The sequence below is a fragment of the Syngnathoides biaculeatus genome, chromosome 11 (genome assembly GCF_019802595.1).
Source record: "Syngnathoides biaculeatus isolate LvHL_M chromosome 11, ASM1980259v1, whole genome shotgun sequence".
NCBI classification, from domain to species: domain Eukaryota; kingdom Metazoa; phylum Chordata; class Actinopteri; order Syngnathiformes; family Syngnathidae; genus Syngnathoides; species Syngnathoides biaculeatus.
The window spans coordinates 14661514-14682829 of NC_084650.1; the positions used below are offsets into that span (position 1 = coordinate 14661514).

Sequence of the window (21316 nt, forward strand, 5' to 3'; positions counted from 1 at the left end):
TGAGTGAAACAATTTTCAATTTTTTTTATATAATTTTTTCAAACAATATGGCATGGACACAAAACAAGCTCAGTTATGATCATATCACAAGTAGTACCTCCTCCCAAAATATATGTTCAACACATAAGAATAATTATCACAACGGCAATAAACATTTCAGGACTTCTACTCCCAAATGTGCATCAACTCGAGTATCTCCAACATGGCTGGAAATTACTTTAAATAAGATTAAATTAATCAATAAATCACACTTATTCACATCTTGTATCAAACAAAAAAAAGGGGATTATTCATATTTCAGCAGGAAACAATTTCATTGCAATGGAAGTAAACGTGAACACATTCCAAATGTGCAAACCGTGAAAAGGGATGTAAACGCGACGGCGAAGGCTCATGAAGGCAGCAAGCTTGCTTGGTCCAGCTCCCGGGACACTCGTGGGCAAATGTGTTGGGACAGATGGTTGTAAATCAAAATGGAGGAAAACACAAGAGGTGGACCGCCATTTTGCGGTAAGAGCGGGTCTGACCCTGGGCGTGATCTAGAATCTTTTAGGATATCACTGTGGGAGTGGCGGATTAATTTTGCACGTGTTTGCGATGTCGAGACAATCATTATGCATTTTTTTCCTGTATGTAGAATATGACGGGAGTTTTGCAGGGTCTCTGTGTGAAACAGCCAATAGGTTTGCATGGTCTCTGGGTAAAAGGGGCACTCATTTGGAACGGAAAGGTCGTCATTTTGCAAGGATTGTGTGAAAGCGTCGGTAATTTTGCAGGAAGCAATGTATAAAACCATCCCTAATTTTGCAATCTCCGCGTGAAAAAAAAATGCTACGATTTTGCTGGATCTCCGTATGAAAGTGGTGGTAGTTTTGTTGGATCTCCGTGTTGAAGAGGCAGTCATTTTGTTAAGCTATCACTGTCAAAGATGGTGACTTTGCAGGGTCTCTGGGACCCAGGTAATGATTTCGCATGGTCCCCTGTACGAAAGAGTTGAAACATTTTGCGTGCCCCGTTTGCGAAATCGGGTACAAACTGGGGAACTACGAAAACCCGAGCGTTCGCTGGAAACTTTGCTTGTCCTTGAAAAAAATACAGTCATAAAACTTCAAACCGAACGCAAAGGCTTGTCGCGGTCTTCAGAAAGCGTAGACCGAAGCGTTTGCAGCGTCGTGACATTCAGGACGGCAATCCTTTGGGGTCCCTTTCCCCTCCGGGCACCTTTTGCGGGTCTTCCAGCTGTGCTCTTGTGTACCTTAAAAAGTGGTCCTTTCCGATCCGGCGACCGCACATTATCGATTATCCACCCGCGCGAGCTTCCTCTCGCGGAATGTCTCGGTTCGACAGGAAATGACCACAACGCGCGTCCAATTCCTTACCCTCCTCGCGTCTGTCCTCAGTCGATGCGGTTTCCGCAGATGGTGAAGCGGTCGATCTCCAGGAGGTCCTTTTTGGGAGCCTCGGGGCTCCCCTCGTGCCCGCGCGCCTGCTCCTCTCTGGGGGGCGAAGGAGCCGGTCGCTGGGGTTCGGGCACGGGGGGCGGCCGGCGAGGGGGAGACGCCGAGGAGTCGACGGGAGGTAGAGGAAGGTCCCATCTCGGCGCCGGCTGAGTGGTCACCGAAGAAGGGGAGGGTGAGGAGGAAGGAGGGACGGAGGGCGGATTCGGGCTCAGCTTGGCGTCCCCTGTGAAGATGAAAAGGAAAACACGGCGATTGTTAGCGTCAGTCGCTTTCCCATCTGGGTTAAAAAGTCCGTAAAATATTTTAATACAAATTATGTGTGAGTCTATTGAGGACAGGACATTTTTGTAAGAATCCATATTGATAAAAACCTGAATATCAAAACATCCGTTCCAATTTGAAATGAACGGAACGGCTTTTTTGTTTTGCTCTACTAGCCTCCTCTAAAAAGTTTATAACCTGTTCTTTATAAAGACATACGGTAATGATATTAAATAATATGTCAAGAATCAAAAAGCGTGTGAATCATGATTTCATGCTTTAATTTAATTGGCGTCGGGCATCTGGTAATGTCTTGGCCACTAGTGGGGAGTATAAGAAAAAGACGAGGTGCTACGTTGGTGTTCAAATATAGGTTAAAAGGTTTATCAATACCACAGTATGAATGCTCTTTCATTCGCCCGTCTATGGCGTTTCTCAATATGCATTAGCAAGGCAAAGTTCTCTTGATACAAAACACTTAAGGCTTTGTTTTACACCAGGGGTGTCAAACGTGGGCCACATCGGAGTTCCGGTTTCCCCTCACCGGGCCGTTATGACTGTGAAACCAAAAAAATCTTTGATCGCCTCACCATATTTCCACATGGAATTTATGAACTCGGTGTTTTTCAACTATTGTGGTTTGGGAACACAAAAAAATGCTCACTGTTATCATTAATGAGATGGCTATTTGAAATTTTGACACAAATGATTCACCTTTGCAGGTCACGTAAAATCCTCTGGCGGGCCGGATCTGGCCCCTGGGCCTTGAGTTTGACACCTGTGTTTATCCAATAAACAGGCATTTTTGTAAAGCATTTTCACTGTTAACCCAAATGCTGCTGTTGAGGTGAATTCAAAAACGGTGTGAACAAGACGTTCATTTTACAGAATCTCAGTAAACGAAGTGGTCATTTTAGGATCAGTGTGAAAGGCCTCTGTGCAGAAGTTCTGGGAAAACAACTGCAGCGAGTACGTTTGCGTTCTCGTTTGACGCAAACGGCCGATGTCAAAGTACCCTGCGGACAAACACTCAAAAGCAGATGGTGTGTCTTTGCGATGTACTGTGAATCCAGATGAGGTTCGAAAACAAAGACACGCAATTGCGCAGCGGAGTGGCGGTTTAGCAAGCGTGAGGTCGAACGCGAGGTCAGCGTGGTAGCTGACGGGGCGGGTTCAAATCTCTGCCGAAAGATGTGGCGTGTCGTGGCTTCTGTGAATCCAGAGAAGGCGGACACGAAGCGGCACGCCATCGGGATCTTTTGTCACCTCAAAAGCTTCTGTTGAGAAGTGTGGGCGGAACCACACGCACGGAGGTGAGAGATGAGGGGATTTGGCGCCGAATGACAGGAAGACGCTGCCACCTCCAGGAAAAAGTGACTGCATATGGCCTGATGAAGCGAGCGTCTAAAACAAGCATCGTTTGGACGTCAGTTTCAGGTTGATGCCATGGCAACCATTAGACGACATTTCACACCTGCCGTGTGTGTTGAGGTGTACGTCGTCGTGTGGGGATCTCCAAGTGAAAGAGGAAGTCAATTTTGCAGGGTCTCTGTGTCAAAGAGACACTTATTTAACACGATCCGTTCTTTTGCAGGGTCTCTGCGCTAGATGAGGTCGTCTCTCTCTGAATTTTGTCAGATATTTCTGTGAAATGGGCGGTTATTTTACCAGATCTTTGTGTGAAAGAGGCAGCAATATTACATAATTTCACGGCCAAGAGGTATTACCGTAATTCCCGGTTATATGTCTCACCCAGTACATTTGTAAAGGAAATACCATTTGCTACATAGATACGTCGCAGCTGTGCAAAAGCCGCAAGTGCCTACATTGAAACCCACATTCAAACACGAGATATTTACAAAGACGGTACACAGAAAGTTTAACACTAGCACGGCGGTAACGCCAATGCTAACACCAGCGTTACGCTAAAGCTAGCACTAACGCGAGCGCTAATGTTAACAAGGCCGGTTAAAATAAGCACTAGCGTAAGTGCTGCGCTAGGGCCGCGCTAACGCTAGCCTGTGCTAAAGCTAGTGCTAACCATGCCAGTTAAAATAAAACTTACTGGTAAATATCACTGAAACACGCCAGTAATACAGCAGCAACGCGCTATCACGGCGCTAACAGGGCTGGTAAAAGTCACTTCTTCGACACATATATTCCACCGGTCTCAGTCTTACCTTTTCCGCTCGAGTGCCCCCTTGCGGACGTTAGAAAAAAAAATGCACAAATTAGCCGCACTGCCGCATAAACCGCTGGGTTGAAAGCGTGTGAAAAAAGTCGCGGCTTGTAGGCCGGAAATTAGGGTAATTTTATAGGATCAATGTGTGAAACATTTTTAAATCAACCAAATCCAAGATGGAGCATTATATCTACTCATCATTAGCTCTCGGGAAGATTCTGGATATTTTATCAGGAATATTTTCATTTCGTCAGGAACATTTCCATCGCGGCCAAAATAAACATGTGCCGCCAGAAAGACTCCGAACACAAAAATGTCCTTTAGATTTTCACATTTTTTTCGCCCTTGACTAGTTTGTGGCGCTGTGACAGAAGAGTAACAGCTTTTTATTATGTTTTTTATTTAAATTTTGATTTGCTCAATACAATGCCTCGGGACTGTATTGCTAAACATACAATCTTGGCAGTTTCATTTGGCAAATTACGTCATTATAACATAAAATTAGCACTAATGCTAAATACAGTTGGAGCCGATACAGCCAATCAGTTCTGTGGCAAATCTAGTAATTTTACAGGAGCTCTGTGATATATGTATAGTACAACCTCAGTTCTCGACCACAATCCGTTCCAGACGGCGGTCTGAGAAGTGATCGAAACCGAAATCAATACTTCACATTTCAATGAATGGAAAAATAAATAATGCGTTCAGAGCCTAAAAATTTGGGCTTTTTAAAGCATTTTTTTATAGCTTTTTCTTATAATAAACTGCATAGTAGAAATACATGTATAGTTTAAATACTTTATATAATAAAATAATTTATTTGCTTAAAATGTATGCTTTTGTATGTTTTTTTCGGGGCATTCGAGTCCTGGATTTTTGTCCGAAAACAGAAGCAAAAAAATCTCGAAATTTTCCTTCGAAAACCAATTTGTTTGAAAATGGGGACGTTCGAGAACAGAGTATTCATTGTATCTATATTTTTTTCCAGATCAATCATTCTGGAAGGGTCTCTTTATAATATAGGCTCCAGACGTAAAGCTGTGTGAATCCAACCGCTGGCTGGACCTGGCCGGTTATTACCTGAGGATTTTGTAGCCGTGGCGTGGTCGGCTTTGCTGTGCGGGACCTTCGCCGAAGAGGGTGCCGCGGTGTGGGGCTTCTGGAACAGTTTGCCCTCCATGTTGGCCCTCTTGACGTACACGCATGATTTGCCTAGCAGCACGATGCTGTTCAGCACCTTCAGTGTGACCAGCCTGCGGATACAAAAGGGGATTATTTTACAGGGTATCTGTGTGAAAGAAGCAGTAGTTTTAGCAGGATCTCTCTTTAAAACAGGTGGTAATTTTCCAGTTTCTGTAAGTAAATGAGGCAGTAATTTTGCAGCGATATTGTGGAAAAAAGTGGCCAAAAGGTGGCCGTGTCTCTGCGTGAAAAAGGTAGTCATTTTGCAGGATCCACGTGTGAAAAAGCAATACCGTATTTTCCGCATTATAAGGCGCACCTTCAATGAATGGCCTATTATATAAAAAATAACAACATCATATATAAGGCGCACCGCATTATAAGGCGCATATAACAGACGCTACAGTAGAGGTTAGAGTTACATTATGCATCCATTAGATGGGCTGCGCTCAAGGCTCGATATTTATCCATATATAAGGCGCACCTGATTATAAGGGGCACTGTCAGCTTTTGAGAAAATTAAAGGCTTTTAGGTCCGCCTTAGAGTGCGGAAAATACGGTAATTTAACAAGATGACCTTGTTGATCTTAGAGCTATGCACACAAGACACCTCGTGAAATCTTTCCCAAAATTTCTGTTGAGGTTATTGCTGCCAAAGAATGGTCAAGGCAAGGGTTTATTTACATTTTCATCCCTGTCCTGTGAGTGTTGATTTAAAAAAATATATATAGACATAATCGTTTGTGTGGTGCTAGTTTAAGCAAAATCTGTTTGTAATTGTGATTTCGATGAAGACCAATTAATGCATAAATGTAAAGTTTTGCTTATGTACTTTTCCCTCCCACTGTAAATTCAAATGTACTTACTCTTTAATAACCCATTCGTGGGCAGCGTTTCATTTTTGGGACATCATGATTTTCACGCATTTTATCCCTCAGTATATCAAAATATTTACGTATTTTAATCTGAAGCCATAATTTGGTATCGGGAAAGCGCTGTTCCTTCCTCTTCCACACGATGTAGACTTCACTTAATGTTTGATATATTCTTCTGATATCTGCAACTTAATAATCGATAATCGTACTGAAACCCGTTTCTATTAGCTGTTTAGATAAAGCTACGTTGCGTAGGTCGGAGCGACATAGGACACAATAAAGTTTGGAACGTTGAAAAGCTGATTTACTTATTTACAGTACATAACTGTAATAAACTAGTTGTTGTAGTTGTAGTTATTATAGCTATACCATTTTTTCCCCTTAAAAAAATTGAACCTTTAATGAGCAAGGTCCTATTTTTGAGACGATCTACTAAGGAAACCCAAGTACCCTCTCGCGGGCAGCATCCCATTTTTGGCACGAGATTATAAATTAGTAAAGTTATCATATAACTCAACCATAAACTAAAAAAGAAGTGTTATTTCCTTGATTGTGGCCTGTTAGGAGACCTTTATCTCAATCGGGCAAAAAATTCCCACCCTGCCGATGAACGGGTTAATTTCCAAGTGAATAACAAATGAATCATAATTATCCAAATGAGGATTTGAGTGATCTGCATGATGATGATGTTGGTGCCATTTTGCTCTGCAGAACTAAGATGTGTACTATTGTGTAGACTCTCTCACGTAGCTAAGTCAAGACACCAAAATAGAAACAGAAATATTTCTCAGTATATTGCTAAGGGGTATGTATGAGCTCTTGAGCACGTGCTCGATGGTGTGTAAAACTACTACTGGTTCCATCGTGAAGCATTTGCGGTCCAAGTGTGCCATCATCGGGGTTAAACGGGGCGTCGCTGATAGCGAGCAGACAAAATTAGGTCTACGGCGCTGCCGCTGCCGCTGCATGTGATGAGGCGTTACGAGCGGATGCACGTCAGCGCGGCGGATGGCGGAACTGTTGCCCGGGCGCAGCAGCCGTCTTGCGGCCGGGGCTATTTTTAAACCGCCGAGATGCCAGCCGAGATGACAGCACGGTACCGTTCACCCCGAGGAGGAATCTCTTCAATGGCGCCGGCCTGATGGGATACGGCGAACGAGCGCGGGGGACAACGCGAGGACACGATGTCGACGCTTATGTAACGGTGAGTGTGCGCGTGTGTGTGTGGGAATATTTTGAGTCATTTCGATGACGTACAGCGTGCATGCTTTGACAAAAAAAAAAAAAAAACGGGCACACATACAAATTCTGTCAATGGGCTGTTGATTAAATTGCCCATGCAGGGCAATCAAAATCATACAATAAAATAATATTTTTAAAAATCAGGTGTCGGAGAAAGACGCAATCATTTTACAGGATTTTTTTTGTGTAAAATGGAAGTGAATTTGTCTGTGAGACACGCTAATTTCACAAGGCCACTCATTTTCAGACAAAGAGGTGGTCATTTAAATGTGGCGACCACTTCAGGGTGTGCCCTGCCTCTCGCCCGAAGGTAGCTGGGATCGGCTCCATCGACCCTTGTGAGGATAAGCGCCACAAAAGATGAATGAATGTGACAGAAATTGTTATTGTACAGGATCTTCGTGTGAGAGTCTTTGCATGATTTTTAAGTCGAACTGACTAATTTTGTGTGATCTCTGTGAAAGTTGGTAATTTCACAATGTCTCTGTGTAAAATCCATCCATCCGTTTTCTTAGCCGCTTATCCTCACGAGGGTCGCAGGGAGGGCTGGAGCCTATCCCAGCTGTCAACAGGCAGGAGGCGGGGAACACCCTGAACTGGTCGCCAGACAATTGCAGGGCACATGAAGACAAACAGCCGCACTCACAGTCACACCTAGGGGCAGTTTAGAGTGCCCGATTAATGTTGCATGTTTTTTTTTCGGGATGTGGGCGGAAAAACCGGAGTGCCCGGAGAAAACCTACGCAGGCACGGGGGAGAACATGCAAACTCCACACAGGCGGGGCCGGGATTGAACCTGGGATGTCAGAACTGTGACGCTTTCCATCTGATCCACCATGTATGTATTCTTTTATTCCTGTATTCTTTTTTTTTTTAATTCAATAATTCAATTACATTTGTGGGACACCATTTTAAGGTATTGATACCCCGTCTCCTGCCCACTGACAGCTAGGATAGGCTCCAGCACTGCCGCGACCCTTGTGAGGATAAGCTGCTAAGAAAATGGATGGATGGAAAAAAATCCACGCAGGCACGGAGAGAACATGCAAACTCCACACAGGCGGGTCCAGGATTGAACCCGGTACCTTAGAACTGTGAGGCCAACGCTTTACCGACTGAGCCACCGTGCCGCCTCTGTGTAAAATAATTTTGTGTAATTTTGATCATTTCGTAGGACCGATTTCATAGGCTCTCAGTATTAAAGAGGCAGGATTTTTTTTCAGGATCAGTGTAGTAATTTTGCAATGTTTCTTTTGTGAAAATTGCAGTATTTTGAGCGAAAAAGATGGATTTTCATTTCTATGTCATGTCTTTCAAAAACAACTTCCAGATACAGTAATTTTAATGTTGGCAAATGACACGTTTCCATTAAGCATTGGCACAATTGTAATGTTTTTAAATATGACTCTGAAAATCCCAAATCTATGTGTCCAATACCAATTTATTACTATTTTTAATCTGCTTGAAGGAGCAACCTGCAGTAAATTGGATCTTACCCGAGATAAAAGAGAAGCACACAAGTGTATGACAGCGCTCCTCGCACCTTGACTGAACTCATGACCACCCGGCTGAGCTGTTCAAACACAACAAAAAGAGGTGTTGACATCGTGTGTTTGCAGGTCAACAGTGTTCAGAAGCCGCGGCGACTCACGAGCACGGCCAAAGGGAGCGGGATGAAGCCCATCCGGCGGGCCACGGAGTCGCTGTAGTCGGTGTAAGCCTGACGCGGATCACGTTCGATGTCAGAAGAATGAGGGCAGATTGAAAACAAACTGTTGCCTACTTACATTCTTCTGTCGACTGCTCACGAGATCAAAGGCCAGGCTGGCTCTGTATTCACTGTAAACCTGCCAGGCGACATGGAAAAACAAGTCAGAGGAGAGCGATATTTGGAAAAAAAAAAAAAAAAAAGAAAGAAAATTCTCATCAAAATTCTGGATTTAAAAAAAAAAAGAGATCGTAATTTCCGGTCTACAAGCCGTGACTTTTTTTCACATGCTTTCAACCCTGTGGTTCATGCGGTGAAGTGGCACTAGCGTTAGCAACAGAAAGAGTTTAACACTAGCACCTCGCTAACGACCAATTTCACTTATTGGGTCTGGAAATTCTTATCTATCTATCTATTAAAAGTCATTAATGTTTTCAAGTTCTAAATATGAATAAAAAAAAACAATCTGAGAGTTGTCATATTTTAGCTATCATGCTAGTGGTCTTTGCTTATTTAATCTTGGTAGCTAGTTTCAGGCTTCTAAATGACTTTTTTCACATCTTTAATGTCTTTCAATGATTTGTATACTTAATTTATTCATAATTTAATTCACACCTAAATGAATAGTACAATTATCCACCTTCGGTTAGCCGTATTTTGGCTAGTCGTCAATACCCATCTTGCAAGTGAGTTTTACTCTTAAAAATGCCATTTAAAAAGTCTCAAATGTCAGCGAGTAATTTTTTTTAGCTCTACATTTAAATAAACAAAACATCAATCTAGCGAACTGCAGTCATAGTTTGGCCAGCTAGTGTCTAGAAATCATGCTAGCAGTCTACAATAATCTTGTAAATTATTATCTTGCCTTTTATTTTGCTTGCAGGTCTATCTATCTATACACACACACACACAGACATTCTTCAACAGTCCCACTATCACGTTATATTTCAGTTCTTACATCTGCTGTGATGTCGTTGAACTTGGTGATGAAGGCGTGCTTGATGGCGTCCACGGCCACTTCGGAGGTGAGCACCATGAAGACGTCAGGGAACAACACCCACAGGTGCTCTGCAGCATAGGAAACAAACGTGTGCACGTGCACTCATGGTCAATTAGTCGGTTTTTATTGTAAAAATTAACTGTCAAAGTGTCAATCCAGCTGATCCAGCTTTTGTTTTTGCTTGGCCGCCGACGTGAGGGAGCGGAAACGGAACTGTTGAAGAGATCTGTCGCTCGCTTATGACTATTCGGCGGGTGACGAATGAGACGGTGGGGCGGGAGCGGTCATTATGCCAGGTCATTGTGTGACAGAGGAAGTCGTTTGACAGGATGTCAATGTGAAGCGGTTGTAAAATCTGCAGGATTTAGGTGTGAATTTACAGAAACTCTGCATTAAAAGTGTGTCTCAATTATATAGGATGTCAGCGTCATTTTACAGGATCTCTGTGTGAAAGTGGCAATGATTTTGGAGGATCTTATCAGTTTACATTTTGAGTCAAAATATCAGAAACAGCTGTCGGTATCATGTAGTGCAGCATAAAATAAAAGAAACAAATTGCTAAATAAATATGTCAAGTCATTATCCAAGTCGCTTATCCTCACGAGGGTTGCGGGAAAGCTGGAGTCTATCCCAGCTAGCTTCGGTCGAAAGGCGGAATACACCCTGACGGATGGTGGCGATATCTGCTAAATAAATATATTTGTTATAAATCGTTATTTTAAATGCTACATTTTCTCATGCAAACCCTTCGCTAGTAGAGGAAGAAGACATCCATTTTAAGTCCTCAAAGGATGTTCGCAACTTAAATTGAACTCCACTACAGTACTTTTACTGGAAGAGCAGCCTTTGTGATCGTTTACATAACAAAACAATGCTATGCATTTTATAGAAAAACAAATAACAAAATGTGCTTAGAAGCTCATCCTGAGAAAAGCTCGCGACACTCGCTCATCACAGCAAAGCATTGAGGACGTGGACCGTGAATGACGTTTTAAGGGGAACGTGCGCGTCCGTGTCGTGGCGTTGTTGACAGGCGGCCTCTGTCAGTCAGCGCCCGCGCGTTTGCCTTTCGGAGCGTCACGATGTTTGTCACGCCACGCTTGTCACCGAGCTGTCAATCGGGCTGTCGGCCCATCGCCACTCGAGAGGGCTCCCTCTAGAAGAGCGATTCCCAACCACTGTTGCAGTGGCACAGGTGTGCCGCGGGAAATGATCGTAATTCACTTCATTAGTCAGAAAATTGCTATTTAAGAAACATAATGAATCATTTTATTCATCTATTCATGCCAGCGACGTAGCGTGGCAGACAGAACAAATAAATGCACTTCTATCAGATGACAGAAACTACATACCGTAATTTCCGGCCTCCAGAGCGCACCTGGTAATAAGTCTCACCCAGTACATTTGTAAAGGAAATACCATTTGGTACATACATTAGCCGCAGCCGTGTAAAAGCCGCAAGTGCCCATATTGAAACCAACATTGAAACACGGGATATTTAAAAAGAAAGACGGTATACAGAAAGAGTTTAACCCTAGCACGCCGCTAAAGCTAGTGCTAACACTAGCGCTGTGTTAGCGCTAACACTAACGCTACCAGGGCCCGTGAAAATAAAACCTACTGGTAAATATCACTGAGACACCCAGTCATACAGCAGCAACATGCGAGCACAGCGCTAAGGCTAGCGCAGCGCTAACAGGTCCGGTAAAAGTCACTTCCTCGCGGCCGTTAGAAAAAAATGCACAAATAATCCGCATCACCGCATAGACGGCAAGGTTGAAAGTGTGCGTTCAACGTTAGCGCTGCCGCGCGTGCTAACGCAAACGCTAGTGAAGGTGCGCTAACAGGGCCGGTTACAAAAAAAAACATACTGGTAAAAATCACTGAGACATGGCAAGTGTGTCCACTTTTTTTGTAGCATTTTAGTTTGTAAGTGTGCTGTGAGCTTTTTCAAAAGTGAGATATGCGCTTGAAAATAATTGCTTTAGAGGACAAAACAGATCATGGGTTAGCATGTTTGTCCCAAGTGTTAGAGAGCCATTCACAGCGTATCGTGTATTTTTGTAGGTTCATTTAGCCGTCTGTGTCTTTGTTAGCAGACTACGTCATGGTAACGTAAAGATTCTGAGTTGTAGATGCTGATCCCATAAAATCGAAAAGGTTAGGCAACACTGTTCCAACGAAAAGACATTCAAAAATCAGTTTTTAAAGGTTATTACCCAGGTTCCATGAGAACTGCTCCATGTTCCTCAGACACACGATGAGCATGAGAACGTAACTGGTGAAGCGCTCCTTGATATCTGCCAGGAGAAGACAGATGACGTCAAATCACGACGGTGACTACTGCTGTCGTGTCGCGCGCTCCCAGGACATTTCCTCTACAGCTGTAATATTACGTTCACGCTCAAAGCACTAAATGAGCTCACAAAAGCTAGTAAGAGTACAAATTTCCAGACACCGTTAGAGGGAATTATAAACATTTTATCAAGTAAATCGGTATGCTTGAGAGCAAATGTAGGAACACTTCCAAGCCCAAAGCTATTGTTAGACTATATTGTTAAATACTATCAAAGATGACATTTCTGAATGTATTCCAATGTTTATCTGTTCACTCCTGATAAGACACTGACGTATATCTTACCGCTGTTGGACATTTGGAACAAGTTGTTCTTCTCAAACTTCTTAAATACGCTGCCTTTGATTTCCACAAACTGAAATGAGAGGCGGTCACATGACTTTTAGCTCCAATTAAAATTAAAAATACAAAATAGTCTCATGTACAGTGGAACCTTGATTAAAACAGACCAAAAGGGACGAGGCGGGGGAGGGGGTATTTAACCGTTACATCGAGTACTTTGAAGCACTTTCTTTTGTGGCGATACACACACACACACAAAAAAGACTGGATAACGTCTACACATCGAGCGGTATGTCGATTGGATGAAACCATTGGCTGCCATCTTGGTACTCCCAAAACGTGTAGAAGACACGGGTTACAGGTTGGATTATGGCGGGGTTTTTCCTCAAAGTTTGGCATGTACAATTAAAACTGGTCGCGTGAGCTTGACATTTTTTTCAGTTCTGGTAACATGAAGGATTTTTAATTTGACTTAGTAGGCCAAACAAAGGTGAATTGCAAAGGAAAGACGTAGAACACCGTGACTAGCAAGAAACCTTGCGTATTACCTAGGGCACGATTTCCGTGATGTTAACTTTTCCCAAAATACGCTGGGAAGCATTATCATAACATAGCAAAAAAACTCAGCTTTTTTGTCATAAAAACATGAAATTTGAAGTCAGTCAGTTAGATATATTTTTGGAAATAAGGACTCGCTAACATGCTAAACCACTAGTGTCAAACTCAAGGCCCGGGGGCCAGATCCGGCCCACCATGTGATTTTATGTGGCCCGCCGAGGTGAATCATGTGCAACAACTACTACAGTTTTTGCTAAAATCTGCACCAAAATGTCTTATTGTCATATCCAAAATGATAATATTGAAATATTGCAATCATTTTTGTGTTGCCAAACATCAACAATATTTGAAAAATCCTTCCCTTGATTTATGATTCCAAAACTACTTCATAAATTCCACATGTAAACATGATTATGCGGTCAGAGGTTTTTATGATTTCACAAGTCATAACGGCCCTCTGAGGGGAAACCGTAACTGTTCTATCGAGGTTCCTGTGGACCGGGACGTGAATGTGCGCATTTGCGTTTGTACTCACGTTGCTGGACATCATGATTGTGAGCAGGGACTTGTTATGCGAGTTGAAAGCCACGTTTAGCGTGGAGGCTTGGACCATGATGAGGATGGCGTGGAGGACTGATTATGTAACGCTCAAGAAAACGTTTAAAGCAGGGAGTCGCTGGACTGTTGATATTTGTAAACGATGCTAAGCAAGGAAGACAAAGACAACCCACAAGGTACAACTCCTTCCTACCAGTGTATCAAGTATTTTTTTAACACCTAATAGTGCCACTGTGGAAGGATACAAACATAAAAGACAGCCATGAGGAAGTGAGGGATGACCCCGATGCTGTCCCTCTTGCGCTCTTTGGGCTCTGTGGCAGTCCAGTAGAGAGCATCCAGGATGTCTTGGCCGAAGGAGGAGAAGAGGCGATCTGCAACCTTTGCCCCCCCGGATTATTATTATTTTTTTTTTAACCCCATAGGAAATAATAGAAATACAACAGTTCCAGTGTCAGCTCGAATTGTCACCACACTGATTAACTAAATAACACGTTACCGTAATTTCCGGCCTATAAGCCACGACTTTTTTTACACACCCTTTCAACCCTGCGTCTTACGCGGTGATGCGGCTAATTTTTGCATTTGATGTAAGGGCCACTCGCGTGGAAAAGGTAAGAGGGAGACTGTTGGAATATATGTGCCGAGAAAGTGACTTTTACCGGTATGTTTTTTTTTTTTTAACCACCCCTGTTAGCGCTGTGCTATCGTGTTGCTACCATGTAGCTGCCGCGGCTGTTTTTTTTTTCTTTTTTACCGGTATGTTTTTTTTAACCGCCCCTGTTAGCGCTGCGCTAGCGCTGTGCTACCGTGTTGCTACCATGTAGCTGCCGCGGCTGTTTTTTTCTTTTTTAACGGTATGTTTTTTTTTTCTTTTTAACCAGCCCTGTTCGTGCTACCGTGTTGTTGCTATGTTAAGCTAAGATAAGGTATTAAAACTCTGTGCACCGTCTTTGTAAATATCTCGTGTTTCAATGTGGCCACTTGCGGCTTTTACACAGTTGCGGCTTATGTATGTATCAAATGGTATTTCCTTTACAAATGGACTGGGTGAGGCTTATTATCAGGTGCGCTCTGTGGGCCGTAAATTACGGTAATTGTCACACAAGTGTACAAAGAAGTTGGACAGTGAAAGACGCAACAACAAAAACAACAAAAAACACAGAACAGTTGACCTTAAAGGAAAATTCCAATGGTTTGGAGGAGCAATGTATCCAATAGGTCATGTAACATGTACTCTATTTTGATAATGAGATGTTAAATCCTCTCTCGTTTAATAGTGTTTTGAGAAGATTTTTATCGACAATTACGAAGTTTCAGGTGTGCCGCCATTTTCGCGAGTCACATGACCTACATGGACGACTGTGACGTGTTATGTGCCGTTCCAAACGGTGGATTATATGGAACACCATTTATGGCCAGCGGGAATTTCTCGGATTTATCCTCATCTGATGAAGAAATAGCAGTATTGGGAAGATGGCGGAATACCTCTATACAGATTTGAACCTGTGGCTGTAAATATGTTGAATATTCGGATTGTTCTTCGGGCGGAATGACGCGGAGTCTGACGAGCGAGCTCCGCCGAGCGCCGGAGCCATGAGCTCGCTCCCCAGCACCTGAAAATTCGTAATTGTCGATAAAAATCTTCTCAAAACACTATTAAACGAGAGAGGATTTAACATCACGTTATCGAGATAAGAGTACATATTACATGACCTCTTGGATACATTGTTACTCCAAACCACCGGAATTTTCCTTTAACATGAAAGTCTCGCATGACGTCATTTCCCATCTTTTTGCTTATTTTGACTCAATTTTCACTTGATTTGTAATTTGTACTACAATGGCAACATGGTTTAACGCAGGGATTCACCAACGCGGTGCCCGCGGATGAATGGTAGCCCGCGAGGACCATATAAGGTGCCCGCGAGGTATGTTCTAAAAATACCATAGGCCACAAATTGTTACTATTATTTGTGCTTCAAATTCTGAATCTGACTTGCTTACGTGAATTAAAATTTTAAAATACCTGTAATGCCATTTACTACAAAAAATTACAACTAAAATATTTTATCTACGTGGAATGAACTGAGTCTGAAATATGCCGCAAACAGGTCACGTAGCCCTTCATACGATCGGTGCTCACGAAGTAGCCCTCGGCCTCAAAAAGGTTGCTGAGCGCTGGTTTAACGTTACTTTGGTACTAAAACGCCGTCGTCTTGTGACACGTTTGTGTGAAAGTAGCACCTCCAGCATGTTGTAGATGATGTAGAGCTTAATGACAGACTGCCCTCTGATCAGGTGGTACATCATGGCGTAGTCCACGTAGTGCATCATGGAGAAGCACAGCACCAGGATGAGGCCTTTCAGCATGTCGCACACCTGAGCCGGCTGCAGCAGCCTCGTCCCGCTGGACACACACACGAGCGCGTCGCCGATTTATACCGGTGACTACGTTATCCTTCGTTCACCTTGATGCATTTGCTCCGCTTCTTCAACCGAGTCATGCATGTCAGACGTCTGAAGACAATCTACTTAACATGCGAAAAGAAAACACATTTGGAGTATGAAAAATGAACACATTTAACAAGCCCTAGATATGCTTATGGATCAAAAATGCAATTTTCCAAACAATCGTCTACGCTGCGTGGGACAAAAGAAGCCCGCGGCTCCATGACAGACATCACAGGTGTAAAAAAAAAAGTGCACTTATAAAAGGCAAAGGCATTTTTGGGACATCATGATTTTCACGCATTATATCATTTAATATATCAAAATATTTAAGTGTTTTAATCTGAAGCCATATTTTGGCATCAGGAGAGGATAACTCATCGGTCAAAGTGAGCACGGAGTTATTTCCCTTTCCTTCCTGACCCAACATGGCTGCCTCGAGTACACATGGAGCGTTTTCCAAGAGAAGAAAGGGAGAAAGGTCAGTGTGCAACCAAGTTCGTCTTCAAAATGCTAATCCATCAGTATTATTAATGCTTAAGTGTCATTCTAGAATAAGAATTCATTAATAAATATATCTCGAGTATGTACCACTTCACAGAACTGATAACATACCCGTCCCAAAACCGGAATCTGCGTCAAAGAGCCGTGCAAGACGGCTTTTCTCTCCTTCTCCGCCCTTTCAAACCTGATTAAAAGTTGCCGTGAAGAACATATGTACTTCACATTAAAATGGGAAAATTATTTTCATCATTAAGGTTTATCTCTTAATTATTTTTGAAATAATACATAGTCATGTTACTCTCAATTGCCCATAGGCGTGATTGTGAGTGCAGCTGTTTGTCTCAATCTGCCCTGCGATTGGCTGGCAACCAGTTCAGGGTGTACCCCGCTTCCTGCCCGTTGACAGCTGGGGTTGCCTCCCGTGACCATTGTGAGGATAAGCGGCTAAGAACATTGATGGATAATACGTAGTTGTGTTGTTGTTTTTTCGAACGCAAACAAGTTGTAATTGAATCAGCAGCCCCACTTGCTGGTCGTAGCTGAGTACTGCATACCGTTGAGCACCAGTTGCAAAAGTCAACCAGTACTTTTCGCTCTTGTTCTCCTTCTTATAAAACTCCTCAGACACATTTGACAACTTCTGAATGCTTCAAAAGGTACACACAGGCTGCTTTTTGGGTTTTTCAAGAGGAAACAACGCAGAGGATGAACATGCGCGCAGCAAACTTCCGCTGCCGTGGTTGAAAGCTGTAGCCACGGTGACGGAGGGGGGAGAACACTAACCACTAAGGTGCTGTTAAATGGAGAGTGATGATGATGAGGATGAGCAGCGAAACATCTAAGGGGCATGATGGAGTTGAGGATGAAGGTAGAGGGAAGGTTGGAGCTTGTGAATGAACGCAAGACAGACTGATGGGGAGCGTACCTGCTTCTTCTGCAGTAGGGGCAAGTGCGTGCCCTACGGTAAGAGAGGGAAAAGGACGGGCACAAACATGGTGTAGTTGTGGTATGAATCACGATTATTAAAAGGTAAAAAATAATCATAATAATAGTGAATTAAAAATGTATTTATGAGAATTATTAATATTGTCGAAAAAGATTTTGCGAGTGTACAAAGGATTATGTCATGACTGACCACACCCGTACATTTTTCAAATGTGAGTGACTGAATATATATTGTTTAATTACGATTTGTTTGAATGATTATTGGATCTTTTTTGGCAATAATGCGCTTTCCAGAAATACACAACGCAGACCACCAGTTCCGCCGCCGTTTTAAGTTTTACATTGAATACAGAGTGACGTGACGCAGCATGAAACCGTCTACACGTGGATCACGTACAGCAGGTGTTGTTGCTGACCTGAAGCCACAGCAGGGCAGGGTGAGGAGGCGGAGCAGGGCCAGCAGCACCCTGAGGGGCAGCAGCGTAAACACGTACAGGAAAGCGTCCACGCACAGGAAGAAGCCAAAGATCATCAGCTGCCACAAACGACAACGGTGGAAAGTGATCAACAACACAGGTGCGACGAAAGTAACCAGCTCATAACGGGCGTACCTTCATGTGGGCAAACGCGTCATTTTAATCCCATAAGACGACGACGACGACCTTTTAAAGCGTCAACAACGTCGCACTGTTTAAACCGAGGGAGATGTGAGGCAAGTAAATACAGAGTGGTAACCTCTGATTGAAAGCGGCCACATGACTTATCATGGAAGAAACTGGAGATATTTTTATAGAAACCCGAGGAAGAGAGACGTATTAATGTGTGGGTCAAGTATTTTGACACACTGAACTCATATTTAGGCACTTCTCCGACCTCCTCGCCGTCCACTGGGGATCACCTCCAGCACCCTGAACTTTCATTTTTTCAAGCTCTGCTACTCATCAATATGGGAAGGCATGCTGATTTCCGCATCTTGTGCAATCCATTTTTATGCATTCCATTTTACACATTTGTATCTACCATAATTTCGGGCCTATAAGCCGCGACTTTTTTTCCACACTTTCAACCCTGCGGTTTATGCGGCTAATTTGTGCATTTTTTCCAACACAGGATACGCGTGAGGCCGGTGGAATATATGTGCCGAGGAAGTGACTTTTACTGGTCCGGCCCTGTTAGCGCTGCGCTCGCGTGTTACTGCCGTGTCTCAGTGATTTTTACCTGTATGTTTTTTTCTTTTAACCCTCTCTGTTAGCACGGCGGCGCTAACGTTAAACTCTCTGTGTACTGTCTTTCTTTGTAATCATCTCGTGTTTCAAAATGGACACTTTTGACGGCTTTTACACAGGTGCGGTTTATGTATGTACCAAATGGTATTTCCTTTACAAATGTACCGAGTGAGGCTTATAAAGAGGTGCGCTCGGTAGGCCGGGAATTACGGTATTCATTTTTACCTTGCACTTTGCATGCATGGATATAATGACAATAAACAGCAAAATACGGTAGACACTGAATTGAAAAAGTGTAGAAAAATTACAACCAGGCAAATTCAGCTAAAACTAGGGGATGGAAAGTGAACCCTGGTCTTCAGAACTGCGAGGCAGATGTGCGAACAAGTCTAGTACTGTGTCGCCTGATACAAAATATGCATTTAAGGCGATTTTGGGGGGTGGATTGGCATTACCTAATTACCATTCCATTCATTTCACTGGGTAAAGATAATAATAGATATTACTGTTTTATGTTACAAGTGTGAGCACAAAACAATTTCTCTGGGGGGTTGTTTACCTTCTCCAGCTCCTTCGGGATGCGCAAGCACGTGTACACCCTCTCCCGACGCTCGGTGTACTTGGCCTCGTTGTGCTCGAGGAAGTAGCCTCGGGTCAGCTCCGTGCAGATGAAGTGCGTCAGGGACGTATCTGGAACGAAATTGTGTGTAGTGAACAAAGTCCCCATTGTCAGGTGTACTGTTTTGACAACAATGGCTATTCAACACACACAAAGGTATGTTCCGGTTCGATTTGTAAACATGCAGAACTGAATTCTGAATTGAATTCACACAGTCGACTTGTATGACCAACCAAATTAAAGACACATCCATGTTGTTGTTTCATTTTTTTTTAATTACTTTTATCGGCCTTGCCTGGATAAAGGATAACAGATTCTCATGTGGCATGGAAGGAATCAAGGCGCAGCGTCAACAGAAAACGACGCAAAGTAAACAGATGCTCTGAATTTACACAAAGATCTCCTTGTTGAAGGTAAACAGCCCATTATTTGACGATTAATCTTCATGGCTTTGGTATTAAATGGGGTATGTCGTGCCTGTTGATTGGCATAAACTACAGATGGTCTTTTATTCCATTTTTTTGTGGTGGTTCAGTGACTACTAATGTGCACTCAAGGCAACGTGACTCACTAACTTCTGGATTTTTACAGACATTTCCACACTGTTTGTAAACATGGGTGCAGTTTGCACTTCCGGGTGTTTTGTTAACTAAATGGAGAATTGACTTCATGTCTCCCTTAGAAGAAATTGACCTCAGGTGACTTCTTTTCAACTGAAACTTCACCCTATAAACTATTGCAGTGGGGAAGAAGGCTCAAATCACAATACCAGCCACTTTCCCGTTTTCTCAATTGCTCTGGAAGTTTTTTTGTTTTGTGTTTTAAAATGCTGGCCTGTCGTGAACCCTAGCTTTTGTCACCCGGAAGTACATCCGGCGTCATTGTAACTAGAAATTAATTATCCACGTTTTTGACTGTGAGAACTGGATTTATACTTTTTATTTTGTGGTAGCAGGTCATCATCATCTTCATTACCATAATTATTATGAAATGTGTTTTGTTGTCATTATTATGATAATAATGACAACAAAACCCATTTCGTTCACGAACTAACCTGATTGGGTTGCGTGGGCCCTAAAACTAACATTTAGGGCTAAGCGTCCCAAATTTAGTCCCTCGATTTTAGTTCTCTTAAGTCAGCTTGCTAAAAATTTAGCGGAAAGAATGAAGGTGTAATGAAGTGTTATTGTTGTTAGCATGAGTGGGGGCGGGTGGAGGGGGACAGTGCAACGTTTACCTGGCGAGTGGTCCCTTCGCACGCGCCTGATGTCAGCGCCGATGTCGTAAATGCCCAAAGTCTCGGGTAGGGGAGAAGAAATGACTTTCCCCGACTTGCTCGCATCCTGCCACGGTCGCGTCTGTTCCTTGCTTTTGCGCTCAGTGTCCGCTTCTTTCTCTTTCTCGTCTGACAGCTCCGTCCCCGACGCGTCCGCCATCTTTACTTTGGGACGCAACTCGACTGAATGTGTCGCGCCCTTGTGACGTCACCACACAATGGCGACCAAAGTACGCGCTTCTTCGATTTTTCTTTTTTCGTTTACATTTTTTTGTGTGAATCGATTTTTCTTTTTTCTTTTGCATTTTGTTGTGAAATTAAAATTCATATTTTTTTCAATGAAAATTTTCTTCATGACAAACAGAAAGATAGGTGCGATGATTTTGCTTTTAGCTATTATGCTGCACACAAATATATAATATATATAATATAATAGAATAAGTTGCCAACAGAGGTGAGGTCAGCCCCAAGCGTAAATGTTTTTAAATCCAGGTTGAAAACTCTTATTTCTCTCATGCTTTTTAGAATATACACTTTTTGATCGTATTACTTGCACTGTATGCGGTTTTGTCTTTCCTGTCATTTTTATTGTTTTTATCCCGTTTTCAATATGTTATCTCTTTGTTTTCAA

At 42.9% G+C, this 21316-nt stretch overlaps 1 protein-coding gene across 1 annotated transcript; it reads right to left on the reverse strand.

The window, feature by feature from the left end:
• On the reverse strand, positions 1-20909 carry tapt1a (transmembrane anterior posterior transformation 1a). The gene is made up of 14 exons (XM_061835456.1): positions 20647-20909; positions 19350-19480; positions 17981-18099; positions 15912-16074; positions 13910-14045; positions 13642-13739; positions 12552-12621; positions 12130-12210; positions 9869-9978; positions 8990-9049; positions 8854-8922; positions 8699-8775; positions 4984-5156; positions 1-1683 (listed from the first exon to the last, which is right to left on the reverse strand). Exons 1-14 carry the CDS (start codon positions 20843-20845, stop codon positions 1397-1399), a joined length of 1773 nt encoding a protein of 590 aa, XP_061691440.1. The 5' UTR covers positions 20846-20909; the 3' UTR covers positions 1-1396.
• Between the last annotated feature and the right edge of the window lie 407 nt (positions 20910-21316).

Bases quoted from the DNA above. Each gene is read 5' to 3' on its own strand.
- tapt1a (XM_061835456.1), bottom strand. From the start codon at position 20,845: ATGGCGGACGCGTCGGGGACGGAGCTGTCAGACGAGAAAGAGAAAGAA. The intron at 13,740-13,909 runs GTATCCTTCCAC...TTACATAATCAG, and splicing joins CATGGCTGTCTTTTATGTTT to TCCTCCACGCCATCCTCATC. The intron at 1,684-4,983 runs GTAATAACCGGC...TCATCTTCACAG, and splicing joins CACGGCTACAAAATCCTCAG to GGGACGCCAAGCTGAGCCCG.